At 43.7% G+C, this 13,132-nt stretch overlaps 1 protein-coding gene across 1 annotated transcript in view; it reads left to right on the forward strand.

Annotated features, from left to right (window-relative positions):
* Positions 1-13,132, forward strand: part of LOC137425150 (uncharacterized) — a 510,298-nt gene that overhangs the window by 380,644 nt on the left and 116,522 nt on the right. The window contains exon 86 of the mRNA XM_078776351.1: positions 11,849-11,908. Coding sequence (XP_078632477.1) covers positions 11,849-11,908 — 60 coding nt within the window. The remainder of the gene's footprint in view (positions 1-11,848; positions 11,909-13,132) is intronic.

The following is a 13,132-nucleotide window of genomic DNA, read 5'->3' on the forward strand; positions in this document are numbered from 1 at the left end:
AATTCCAGACAAAGCTTGTAGTAGTGGTAGTTGTAGTGGTAGTGGTGATAACAGAAATTGTTATATAGAACTGAACTTATATTATTATTATATGCAGAAAATAACTTCATTTCTATATGCCCTGCAGTGGACAGGTTAATTGGTTTATGCACTGAAGGGGTCACCCTGGTGTGCACTGCTGTGTTCTGCCTCACTGAGTTGTTCAGGTATGATGTACTCAGCACAAGCTTCCGGTCGGCCCGGAGGTGGGGGTGCGGGGCCTGTCACGGAACGTCAAAACAAACGGCCTGCCGGGGCCGCCCAAAAGTCGGGCGTGAGGGGCGCGTCCACTAATGGAACGCCTCTCGCTTCCCAGATCGAGGGCCACGTGGTCAGGAGAACCTCGTCCCTTCCGGTCACACTTTGCCTATCGGCCGGCCTCGAAGACCGAAATTGTGACGGTGTCACCCGAAAAATTTGAAATTACGAAATTTGAAAAAATTTGAAAAAAAAAATTACGGAATTTCAAGTGGCCCAATATCTGAAAATGTTCGCAACATATTAATGTACATTTGTGCCAAATTTGGTGCTTGTATCACAAAATGCACAATTCTTTTGAATATTTGGGCTAAGCCGCCCCACTATTCGTCTATCTCAGTCCGCAAAGGCTTGAGTGCCATACTGATGCTTCTTACTTTGGAGGTGATATGTTGGCATATTTTATGTACATGATGTCAGGGTCAGTGTGCTTCTTTGGTTTAATTTAATATTCCTGGCTGCAAACCTCCTGATTGGTGATCAGCAGGACAGAGATAATGTGCTTACGTAGCAGGTGACACTTGTTGCTGGCAGGTCGTGCAAGAAGCGCTGTGATGGGACTTGTCCTGGTGCCTCGTCAAGTTAGGGGGGTCAATTATATGTACATGTATATTTATTTATATAGATATAGATATATATATATATATATATATATATATATATATATATATATATATATATATATATATATATATACATATATATATATATATATATACACAGACTTGGCATTTAATATGGAGTATTTTTTTTTCTTGACTTGGGTTTACTTTCTGAACTCGGTATATCAATCTGGTGATTTTCTTTTACGCTTCGGTGATTTCTTTGTTAAAAGAACCATGTCACTGATTGTCTGTCGCAGCAAGAAGTCAATAGCAGGATTATATCACAGGTGGCGTGACAAAATGTACGGACAGGTACATTTGACGATTGCTTCACAATCGGGTATATAAGGGTTGTTGCGTTCTGTATTAGTGGAAAACAACTGCTGCACGTCTACAAAAGTTATTGCCGCTTCCCCTGGAGATGGTCCGTCAACTCGACAATGCTGTTTGTCATTTAGTGGTGGCTTTACGAAATTGCGGCATGAAACAGCGTGCTATTGCTCGGCAGTATGGCATCACTCAAGGTCAGGTGTCAAAGATCCTGAAACGAAATGCTCAGAAGGGTGTCCCTACTCCAATACTGAGGTCAGGACGTCCCCGCAGAACCACAAGGAGGGATGATCGCCAGCTGCACCGGTTAGTCCGCAATGGCCGTACCAAGTCAGCTAATCGGCTTAGGGCTGAGTGGCAGCAACTGACAAGTGTGCCTGTATCCAGAAGGCTAGTCAACCAACGACTGGTTCAAGCAGGCTATCGTGCCAGGCGTCCCCTGAGAAAGCCACGTCTGACCAGACAACACCGCCAGCGGCGATTGCAGTGGGCCAGAGAGCACCGTCAATGGCAGCCAGGACACTGGAATCACGTGATCTTCAGTGACAAGTCTAGATTTCTGGTCTATCGTCAATATGGCCGCGTCCGAGTGCGCAAACAAGTGCATGAAGCCTACAACGAAGATTGTATAGTGCCAAGAGTCCAAGCTGGAGGTGGTGGGGTGACCGTTTGGGCTGCTTTTCATGCAGGGGGCAAAACTGACCTGGTTGTTCTGAATGGAAACCTGAACCAGTTCAAGCACAGGGCCATTTTGGAAGAAACATTGCTTCCATTTGTTCGTGCAGCCTTTCGAGGAAACTTTGTCTTCCAAGATGACAATGCACGGCCTCATCGTGCTCGCATGATCCAACACTTTCTTGCTGACCATGGTGTAGAGCATATGGAGTGGCCTGCCATGTCCCCGGATATGAATCCGATAGAGAACTTGTGGGCAGAATTAACGCGTCAAATCGACAACTTGGACCAGCAGCCTGCCTCTGTGCGTGAATTGCCGCAGGCTATTGTCACTGCATGGCAAGTGATTCCTGTCCAAACATTGGCAAATCTCGCGAACCTCATGCCTCAACGTGTACGTGCTCTCCTGAATGCTCGTGGGGGTTACACGAAGTACTGAACTGTAATTTTACTGTCCGTAATCCCAGTCGTAATTTAACTTTTGTTTTTGTTAAAAAAAATTTTTGGCTAATGTGCCAAACAAAGAGATCCTTCTCGAAAACGTACAGAAGTTTAACACAGTACTGTCCGTGAATTGAGTTTGCTATCAGTTTACATCACTTTCAAAGATCAATTTATTTGCTTCGAAATGTCAAATGTGGTTTTTGTTTCTTTTAAAGGTCACATTAACAAAATCTAGAATAATTTCAACATAATTCCAATGAACTTTTGGTTCTGTCATCTTGAAAAGTAAGTTCACCCCCACAAAAAAAATATTCCATATTAAATGCCAAGTCTGTATATACAGTCGTGGCCAAAAATATTGGCACTCGTGCACTTTTTTCAAAAAAAATAATTTTAAATTCTAATTTTTTGTATACAAGATCAAGGCTCGTGAACAGCTAACATTAATCACACAAAAAGTCAAACCGACACATAAAACATATAATAAGGGGAGTGGTAGACAAGATGGAGAGAGCGGGGGAAGGACACAAACACAACATTTGAGAGCAGGGACATCGAGAGATCTGTGGGAGGGAGAGGGCTTGGGGGGAGGTGGGAGAGGTATAAAACATATGGACACTGCAAGGACTTCCAGGAAAGAAGTTGGAATTTAAAAAAGTGGATCTGGGGTGAATTAGCAGGGGTAGAAAAGATCAATGTTTTGGATGGGGGAAGATAAGAGATGGTGGTGAACAGCTGTTTTAAAGACCTGGAGGGACGTGTGGGATTGAAAGGAGTGGGGGAGTTTGTTCCAGAGGTGGGAGAAAAGAGGAATGAAAGAGTGAAGGTGAGCAGAGAGCCTCGATTTCGGCAGTTTCACAAGAAGAAGGTTGCTGGCAGATCTTGTGCGACCTGTAGGAATATTTGGGGGACAGAGCACAGAGAGAGCTGGGGGAGCTAGGCCGGAGAGGAGTCGGTAGAAGACAGAAAGACCACCAACCTGCCTGCTGTGAGTGAGTGAAAGGCCCTCGAAGTTAGCTTCATCGCGGGAGATTCCAAATGAAATAATGAATCATGAAATAATGAAGAAATAATGCACCATTTCTTCCAGAAAACTGTGGAAATAATAAAATATTTTGGCATCCACAAATGGATTTCATTGGTTTGCAGTGGAACAAAACAAAAAAAAAGCAGAAAAAATTACTAAATCTTAGCTTATTCCACGCAGATATCCTAAAATGGCCCGGCCAATATTTTTGGCATCTTTTAGAAGTTGTTTGAAATAATTAGATTTCAAGCAGGTGATTCTCCTTTACTTTGGAATTGTATTGAATTTTGGAATTGAACTCACCTATGGTGAGTTGCAGGTGCCTGCAATATAAAAATCACTCATTCAACCAGTTTGAATGGAGAAAAGGACTCATTCTGCTGTTTTGTGTCACTGTGTGTACCGCAATGAGCATGGAGAAAAGAAAGAAAACCAGATAATTGTCTGAGGAGGTCAGACACAAGATTGTAGCCAAGCATGGACAATCTCAAGGTTACAAATCGGCGTTGGTCTCGCGAGAAAACGCACAAAGCGAGGCGGGAGGAGAAAGCAGAGAAAAATACCGATTGTGATTTCTCTTCGCGACCAGCGACGGCCCGGCCCACATTTTTATAATTCCTGCAAAAAAGTGTCCCCTGTCAATTTCAATAACCTCATCTATCCCTGTAGAACATACACAGCACCAAAACAACACCGTTCTGACCTGTATCTCGCCTTATTTAACGCTCAGTCTGTGAGTAGTCCTGAAAAGCTAACTGAAATTACCTCTTTTATTCAAGATAATGATATCGACGTGTTTTTTCTGACCGAAACTTGGCTCCGACCCAGTGGCGACGAAGTGAGGTGTGCTGATCTCACCCCACTTGGATACACCCTGCAGTCATTTCCTCGCTCCTCTAGGAGTGGGGGCGTGGCTGTTATTTACAGAGACAACTTCTCTCCCTTTGTCTCCTTCACCACGACTTTTTCGTTCGACCATTCATCCTACGAGCTAGCCCATGTCACCTTCACTCTTCATTTCTTCTGCCTCTACCGACCTCCACCTAACCGGAAAAACAAGCTTACTGACTCTATGTTCGTGACCCAGCTTCCTAATCTGCTCGACCACTGCAATACTCTTCCTGGTTTCGTCTTGATTCTTGGAGATTTCAACGTCCACTACGACTAACCACAATTTCCTCTCACTTCAAAGATCATTGACCTCCTTTCTACTTTTAGTCTGTCTCAGTCCGTCTCCCAACCTACACACGTTAAAGGACACATCCTGGATTGGTTAGTGCACAGATGCGATGATCAGTTGGTGCAGTCTACGTCAGTGACCTGTGCTATTGCCTCAGACCACTTCTGTGTCACCAGCCACCTGAGTATTGCTGTTCCTCGTCTTCAGCCCACCTTCATCACTGCCCGCAACATTCGTGCCATCGACCGTTCCGCCTTTAAAGAGGACCTTCACACCCGTCTCTCTGGCCGTTCCTATGTCACTGCAGAAGACCTCGACTGTTGCCTCCGCACAGCGTTGGACTGTCATGCTCCAGCGACATGGCGCGCCGTTCCCAGACGCAGGAGTACTCCGTGGTTCAGCGCAGTCAGCGACGAAGTCAGGGCTGCCAAAAAGGAACGACGATGTGCCCAGAGACAGTGGCTGAAGACTGGCCTCACAGTCCATAAACAGTTGTATAACAAAGCTAAAAGACTCGTCATGAAAATCATTCTGAAAGCAAAAACGTCATATATTTCTGATCGGATTACTAGGAGCTCCTTCTGCAAGCAACGCTTCAGCATTACCAACCGCCTGTTTGCCACCAAAAATAAATCCGTTCTTCCCACTGTATTTCCTCAAAACGAACTACCCCAACGCTTCCTGCATTTCTTTCACAATAAAATTCAGTCAATAAGAAACAATCTTGACAAGCAGTCACTCCTTTCCTTCGATGATGCTGAACACTGCTTTCACGGACGACCTCTTAGTTCATTTACTCCTGTTACTGAGGAAATTGTCAAATGTACAATCCTCAAGTCAAACACAAAAACATGTGATCTTGACCCCCTTCCAACCGATTTGCTTATTGAGTGTTTGGACACCCTCCTCCCATTTATTACTGCAGTTATCAATGATTCTCTGACTATGGGTTCATTTCCGCTTCTCTTTAAGCAAGCTCTTGTTAAACCACTTCTTAAAAAGCCCACCCTTGACCTTAACGACATGAAAAATTACCGTCCTATCTCCAACCTGTCTTTCCTGTCAAAGATCACAGAAAGAATTGTGCTATCACAGATGAATGACCATCTAATTTCAAATAATCTTTTCAATTCTCGCCAGTCAGCATATAGACCAGGCCATAGCACCGAGACCGCTCTCCTAAGAATAACCAATGATCTTCTAACCTCTCTTGACTGTGGTAAGGTTTCCGTTCTTGCTCTTTTGGACTTGTCTGCCGCCTTTTACACAATTGACCATGGTGTCTTAATTCGTCGTCTTGAAATCACATTTGGTATAACTGGTACTCCCCTTTCTTGGCTGATGTCCTATCTTACTGATAGAGTGCAAACAGTTGTTGTCAATGGCCAGAAATCAGCCCCTTGTCCGCTTTCCTTTGGCGTTCCCCAGGGCTCAATCCTGGGACCTATCCTCTTTCTTTTGTACACTCAGCCTCTATTTGATCTTGTTGCCAGACATTCAGTTGATCACCACGCCTTTGCGGACGACAATCAGCTGTACAAAGGAAGCACGATTCAACAAATCGTGCCCACTGTTGAAGTGTTAGAAGGCTGTATTGCCGACGTGAAGGCGTGGATGACCCAAAACTAACTTCAGCTGAACGATGCTAAAACAGAGTCTATGATTGTAAGATCGCACAGATGTCCTCTACAATGTTCACTTCCTACCACTATTCATGTTGGTGAAACCGATGTAAACTTTGTTTCGTCGGCCAAGAACCTTGGTGTGGTTTTCGACTGTAACATGACATTTTCCAAGCAAGTACTTCAAACTTGCAAATCTGCATACTTTCAGCTGCGAAAGATTGCATCCATTCGCCACTTTCTTACTCCTCAAGCTGCTCTAACTCTGGTCTGTGCCCTTGTCCTCTCAAGGCTAGACTATTGTAATTCTTTGTATGCTGGCTGCCCTCAGTTTCTCTTGGATAAGTTACAAAAGGTTCAAAACTCTGCCGCTCGTCTTGTCTGTAAGGCGAAGAAGTCTGACCATGTTACTCCGCTTCTTGAATCTTTACACTGGCTGCCTGTCTCTGATCGTGTGCAATACAAAATATGCACACTATGTTATAAATCATTGTGTGGAACGGGATCTCACTATCTCTCCGATTTGCTCACTCTCTATGAACCTCGGCGACGGCTTCGTTCAAGCGACGACTCTATGACCTTAGAGCCGCCGCGCACCAGCACCAAGTCGTTTGGCGAGAAATCCTTTTCTTTCGCTGCACCTCTGTTCTGGAATGACTTGCCTTCCTCTGTTCGACATGTTGACTCTCTTCCTGCCTTTAAAACCTCCCTCAAAACCTATCTGTTTCACAAGTCTTTCAAAGACTAAGTCCTGTTTTCCCTTTGGTTTGAGGTGGGACAGAGATCGAGAGTATGTCTGTGTGCATGTGCGGGGGAGGGAGGGGAGGAGGAGGGGGAGTACACATCTGTGGGTTTTGAATGGGGAGGGAGAGGAATAGGGCAAGAGTGAAGGTGTGTCTGTGTGTGTGTATATGTTTGTGTATGTGTGTGCGTTCGCATTATAATGTAAAGCGCCATGAGGGTCGTTTACTCTGCTTGACGGGGCTATATAAGACTCCTTTATTATTATTATTATTATTATTATTACAAGTCCATCTCCAGAGAACTTAATGTTCCTGTGTCCACCGTACGCAATGTTATCAGGAGGTTTAAGGCCCATGGCACAGTAGACAACCTCCCTGGACGTGGCCGCAAGAGAAAACTTAATTGAAGATTGCAGCTAAGGATTGTTTGAATGGTGGAGAAAGCACCTCGATCAACTGCCAAACAGATTCAAACTGACCTTCAGACAAAAGGTACGACAGTTCCAACTCGCACCATCCGTCCCCAACTCAATGAAAGGGGGTTCTGTGGTAGGAGACCCGGGAGGACACCACTGCTGAGAAAGCCCAACTGAGTTTGCCAAAACACACTTGAACAAGCCAAAATCCTTCTGTGAGAATGTCCGGTGGACAGATAAGACCAAATTAGAGATGTTTTGTCAAGCACATCATCTCTATGTTTACAGAAAACAAAATGAAGCCTTCAAAGAAAAGAACACCTTCCCTACAGTCAAAAATGGAGGAGGTTCAGTGAAGTTTTGGGGTTGCTGTGCTGCCTCTGGCAATGGGTGCCTTGAATGTGTGCATACAACAACATCATGCATTTTAAGGCCATTTTCCCTGCTAGAGCAGAGGCTAGCCTTGCGGTCCCCATGACAATCTTCTCCATTTTGCCCTATTTTCTGCATCTCTCCTTCTTAACCCCCTTGCCCGCATTTCTTCTTCCAACATCTTTAGCCAAGTCTCTCTCGGTCTTCCCCGTCCTCTACTTCCTTCTACATTCATTTCCATCACTCTTCTCAACAAGTCACTTTCATCCTTCCTCAACACATGACCAAACCATCTCAACCTGTTCCTCTTCACAGCATAAATCACAGGCTCAATTCCCATCATCTTTCGCAATTCATCATTTGTCTTCCTCTCTCTCTCAACAATACTCCACACATCCACCGAACCATTCGCATTTCCACCCTTTTCAGCCTTCGATGCTGCTCTACGTTCATTACCCATGTCTCGCTCCCATAAATCATAACACTTCTCACACATGCAGCATACACCTTTCCCTTCAGCCCCAACGACACTCCCCTCCTCATCAGCACGCCACTCAGTTCCCGAAACTTCTTCCATGCACATCTCACTCTCGCAACCGTTGCCGAGTCTGATCCACCTTCTCCATTCAGCATGTCTCCGAGGTAGCATAATGTTTTCACACCTTCCAGCTTCACGCCGTCTCCAAGATTCAACTCAACATTTCCTCCATCTGCAGCTCCCTCTGCGCACACCTTACACTTGAATGTAGCTGCCATACTGGTTAATGACCCTCTCAGACCACTACATTTTTGATGAACCCACTCAGCGCACATTGTACATTGAATGGAGTTCACTCCGACACCCTTCCTGCACACAGCACACGGCCACTTCCCAGTTCTTTCCACCTCACCACATGCTTTACCACTTGCCATCACCTTCGTCTTTCCGATATTCACCTTCAGGCCTCTCGCCTCCATACATTCCTTCCACTTGTTCATCTTTTCCTTCAGTCCATCCATACTTTCCGCAATCAACACCAGATCACCTGCATACAACAACTCCCACGGTAAAACCTCCTTTACGTTCTGAGCCAGCACCTCCATCGCAGCTACAAATAGTAGTGGACGTAGTACCGACCCCTGATGCACTCCCACCTTCACCTCAAACTCACCACTGTTCCCGTCCTTCATCCTTACAGCTATGTGCGCTCTTTTGTACATTGCCATCACTACTCTGGTCAACCATTCCTCCACTCCTAACTTCCTCAATGCCCATGTCAATACTTCGCGTGGAACCCTATCGAATGCTTTCTCCAGATCAACAAACCCAATAAACAACTTCTTCCTCTTCTCCATGTACTACTTCTCCTGCAACTGCCTCACAATAAAGAGCGCGTCTGTCGTTTCTCTTCCTGGCATAAATGTGTGCATGGTATCATTAAATCAGGAGATTACCAAGGCATTTTGGAGGGCAATGTTCAACCTAGTGTCAGAAAGCTGGGTCTCCGTCGAAGGTCATGGGTCTTTCAGCAGGACAATGACCCCAAACACACTTCAAAAAGCACCCAGGAATGGTTCAAGACAAAACGCTGGACTGTTCTGAAGTGGCCAGCAATGAGTCCAGATCAAAATCCCATTGAACACCTGTGGGGAGATCTGAAAATAGCAGTTGGGTGAAGGCACCCTTCAAATCAGGGAGAACTGGAGCAGTTTGTACAAGATGAGTGGACCAAACTGACAGTAGAGAGGTGTAGGAAGCTCATTCATGGCTATAGGAAGCGCTTGACTGCAGTTATTTTGTCCAAAGGCTGTACTATCAAATATTAACTCTCGTGTGTCAATAATTTTGTCAATCCCATTTCTTTTTATTTTCTGATTTAAAAGGATATATTAAGTTCTGAATCAAAAATAATGGTTCTGTAATAATAACAGTGAAATTTAAGAATTGTGGAGACCAAATACTTTTGTCAATTTCAACTTATGTTTTGAGAAAATTGTGAGTTATTTGAAAAAAGTGAAAGGGTGCCAATATTTTTATCCACGACCGTATCACATTGCCTATCCGATGTCTCGCTTGGCATTTAATATGGAATTTTTTTTTTTTCTTGACTTGGGTTTACTTTCTTAACTCAGTATATCAATCTGGTGAGTTTCTTTTACGCTTTGGTGATTTATTTGTTAAAAGAACCATGTCACTGATTGTCTGTCACAGCAAGAAGTCAACAACAGGATTATATCACAGGTGGCGTGGCAAAATGTACGGACAGGTGCATTTGATGATTGGCTTCACAGTCAGGTATACAAGGGTTGTTGCGTTCTGTATTAGTGGAAAACAACTGCTGCATGTCTCCAAAAGTTATTGCCGCTTCCTCTGGAGATGGTCCGTCAACTCGACAATGCTGTTTGTCATGGAGTGGTGGCTTTACGGAATTACGGCATGAAACAGCGTGCTATTGCTCGGCAGCATGGCATCACTCAAGGTCAGGTGTCAAAGATCCTGAAACGAAATGCTCAGAGGGGTGTCCCTACTCCAATACCGAGGCCAGGACGTCCCTGCAGAACCACAAGGAGGGATGATCGCCAGCTGCACCGGTTAGTCCGCAATGGCTGTACCAAGTCAGCTAATTGGCTTCGGGCTGAGTGGCAGCAACTGACAAATGTGTCTGTATCCAGAAGGCTAGTCAACCAATGACTGGTTCAAGCAGGCTATCGTGCCAGGCGTCCCCTGAGAAAACCACGCCTGACCAGACAACACCGCCAGTGCCGATTGCAGTGGGCCAGAGAGCACCGTCAATGGCAGCCAGGACACTGGAATCACGTGATCTTCAGTGACGAGTCTAGATTTCTGGTCTATCGTCAAGATGGCCGCGTCCGAGTGCGCAGACAAGTGCATGAAGCCTACAACAAAGATTGTATAGTGCCAAGAGTCCAAGCTGGAGGTGGTGGGGTGACCGTTTGGGCTGCTTTTCATGCAGGGGGCAAAACTGACCTGGTTGTTCTGAATAGAAACCTGAACCAGTTCAAGTACAGGGCCATTCTGGAAGAAACATTGCTTCCATTTGCTCGTACAGCGTTTCGAGGAAACTATGTCTTCCAAGATGACAATGCACGGCCTCATCGTGCTCGCATGATCCAACACTTTCTTGCTGACCGTGGTGTAGAGCATATGGAGTGGTCTGCCATGTCCCCGGATATGAATCCGACAGAGAACTTGTGGGCAGAATTAATGCGTCAAATCGACCACTTGGACCAGCAGCCGACCTCTGTGAGTGAATTGCAGCAGGCTATTGTCACTGCATGGCAAGCGATTCCTGTCCAAAACCTTGGCAAATCTCGTGACAGCATGCCTCAACGTGTACGTGCTCTCCTGAATGCTCATGGGGGTTACACGAAGTACTGAACTGTAATTTTACTGTCCGTAATCCCAGTCGTAATTTAACTTTTGTTTTTGTTTAAAAAAAATTTGGCTAATGTGCAAAATAAAGAGATATTTCTGGAAAACGTACAGAAGTTTAACACAGTACTGTCCATGAATTGAGTTCAATATCAGTTTACATCACTTTCAAGGATCAATTTATTTGCTTCGAAATGTCAAATGTGGTTTTTGTTTCTTTGAAAGGTCACATTAACAAAATCTAGAATAATTTCAACATAAGTCCAATGAACTTTTGGTTCTAAGTCAACTTGAAAAGTAAGTTCACCCCCCCAAAAAAAAATTCCATATTAAATGCCAAGTCTGTATATATATATATATATATATATATATATATATATATATATATATTGTATATATATTGAGCATCTTATTCTGAGAATTATTTGAATGCCCCTTGTAAGTCAAAATCAAATCTCGGTCCCTTTCTTTTAACTTTTGCTTACATGCCTATTATATTGTCTCTAACAGCAAAACAGTCTTGCTCAATACACCTGTATATATGAATTGAACTCTTCAGGCATTCACAAAGGTAGTTATTCAAATGAAATTTTGTGCACTTGCTTGAGTAACACCATGGCAATGTGTCTGTCTGAATCTCGAAGTTGATGGAATGCTCAAGATTTCTTAATTACATTTGACAATTTGTCATTTATCCTAATCATTTCTTTCAGTTTTCAAGCCAAGCATAATTTATTTGATTTTTATGTATATGTTTGTGTCAGGGAGATTTTAGTTACGGAGAGGCAGGAGGAGCTGGAAACGCAGGTTTAAAAGGTTTCCAGGTAAATAGAACAGAATTTTTCTATCTGTCATGATGTTTTCAATACAATCTGTACCATCCTTCAAACAAATTTACTGTTTATGAGTATAATTGTTTATATTAAAGTTTAAAATTAATCAGTTGCTTGTATCCATGCATTTAAATGTTTGAGAGTGGTTCTGAACTGTTCCTTTTAAAAAGCAGTAATGTAAAGTATGTTTATTAATTATTTTGCGATTTTGTATTCCTCATGTTGGTAACCAATACCCATAACCACATGTTTCCTACTTGATGCATGTACTGATTTCGAAAATCAAAATGGTGACAATTTAGTGAACAATTTAAATACCATGAAGACTCAGTGGTGTAATGTTGTAGAGCATCCGCTCTGAGTCTGTGAGGTCGGCGGTTTAAACCCAAAATTCAAACCCCGGCAGATTATAACTCATAACCAAAGACTTATGAAATGGCACATGCTGCTTCCTTGCTTGACGCTCAGCATTTCAAAGGTTAAGAGCATGGACAATCCCCATACGTTGGCATCCATGGGGAGGAGGAAATTTCTTGTTGAGAAATGCCACACAGTTCAGTGATAAAAGCGGTGACATTTTTGTGGCGTCACTGGCACCCAGAGTACGTCGAGTAGTGACAGCACTTCACCCAAGCTCAGTGGCTGTGTTTGTCTTGTCTAACAGTTTTGTGTTGCGTCACATATGTTTGTGTGTGTGTTTGTGTGTGTGTTTGTGTGTGTGTGTGTGTGTGTGTGTGTGTGTGTGTGTGCTCTACTACATGCCTTAAATCATGTATTTTTAAGAAGCATATGGAACAGTGAATAATTGTTGAATTAATGGTCAAGGAAAACATCAAGTCTGGTCAAATTTAAACTATTTGGGCTTAAATGTATTTACATTTTACAGACTGAAATTTCGACAAAATTTTTACAGACTTTAAATTTACAATACTACTGAGGTACCCATGCTATGCACGGGTGAGAGGCCAGAAGCAAACAGACAATGCAGAAACAGCATATGCTAAAGCATGAAAGCAATAAATTCCACATTCCTGTCACACCTTCAGTTGCACGTCAGACATGGACATCAAGTTCATGAAGGACGTCCATGAAAAACGTACCCGTACGCAAACAAATGGGTACATTCACGTATAGAAACATCGATTTGGGTCCGTGGCGAATCTGCATATGGCGATCCACGAATTTCACGTTTAGAAAGTAGAAACCATCACGGCA

Source organism: Myxine glutinosa, chromosome 4 (genome assembly GCF_964187855.1).
Source record: "Myxine glutinosa chromosome 4, kmMyxGlut1.1, whole genome shotgun sequence".
Lineage (NCBI taxonomy): Eukaryota > Metazoa > Chordata > Myxini > Myxiniformes > Myxinidae > Myxine > Myxine glutinosa.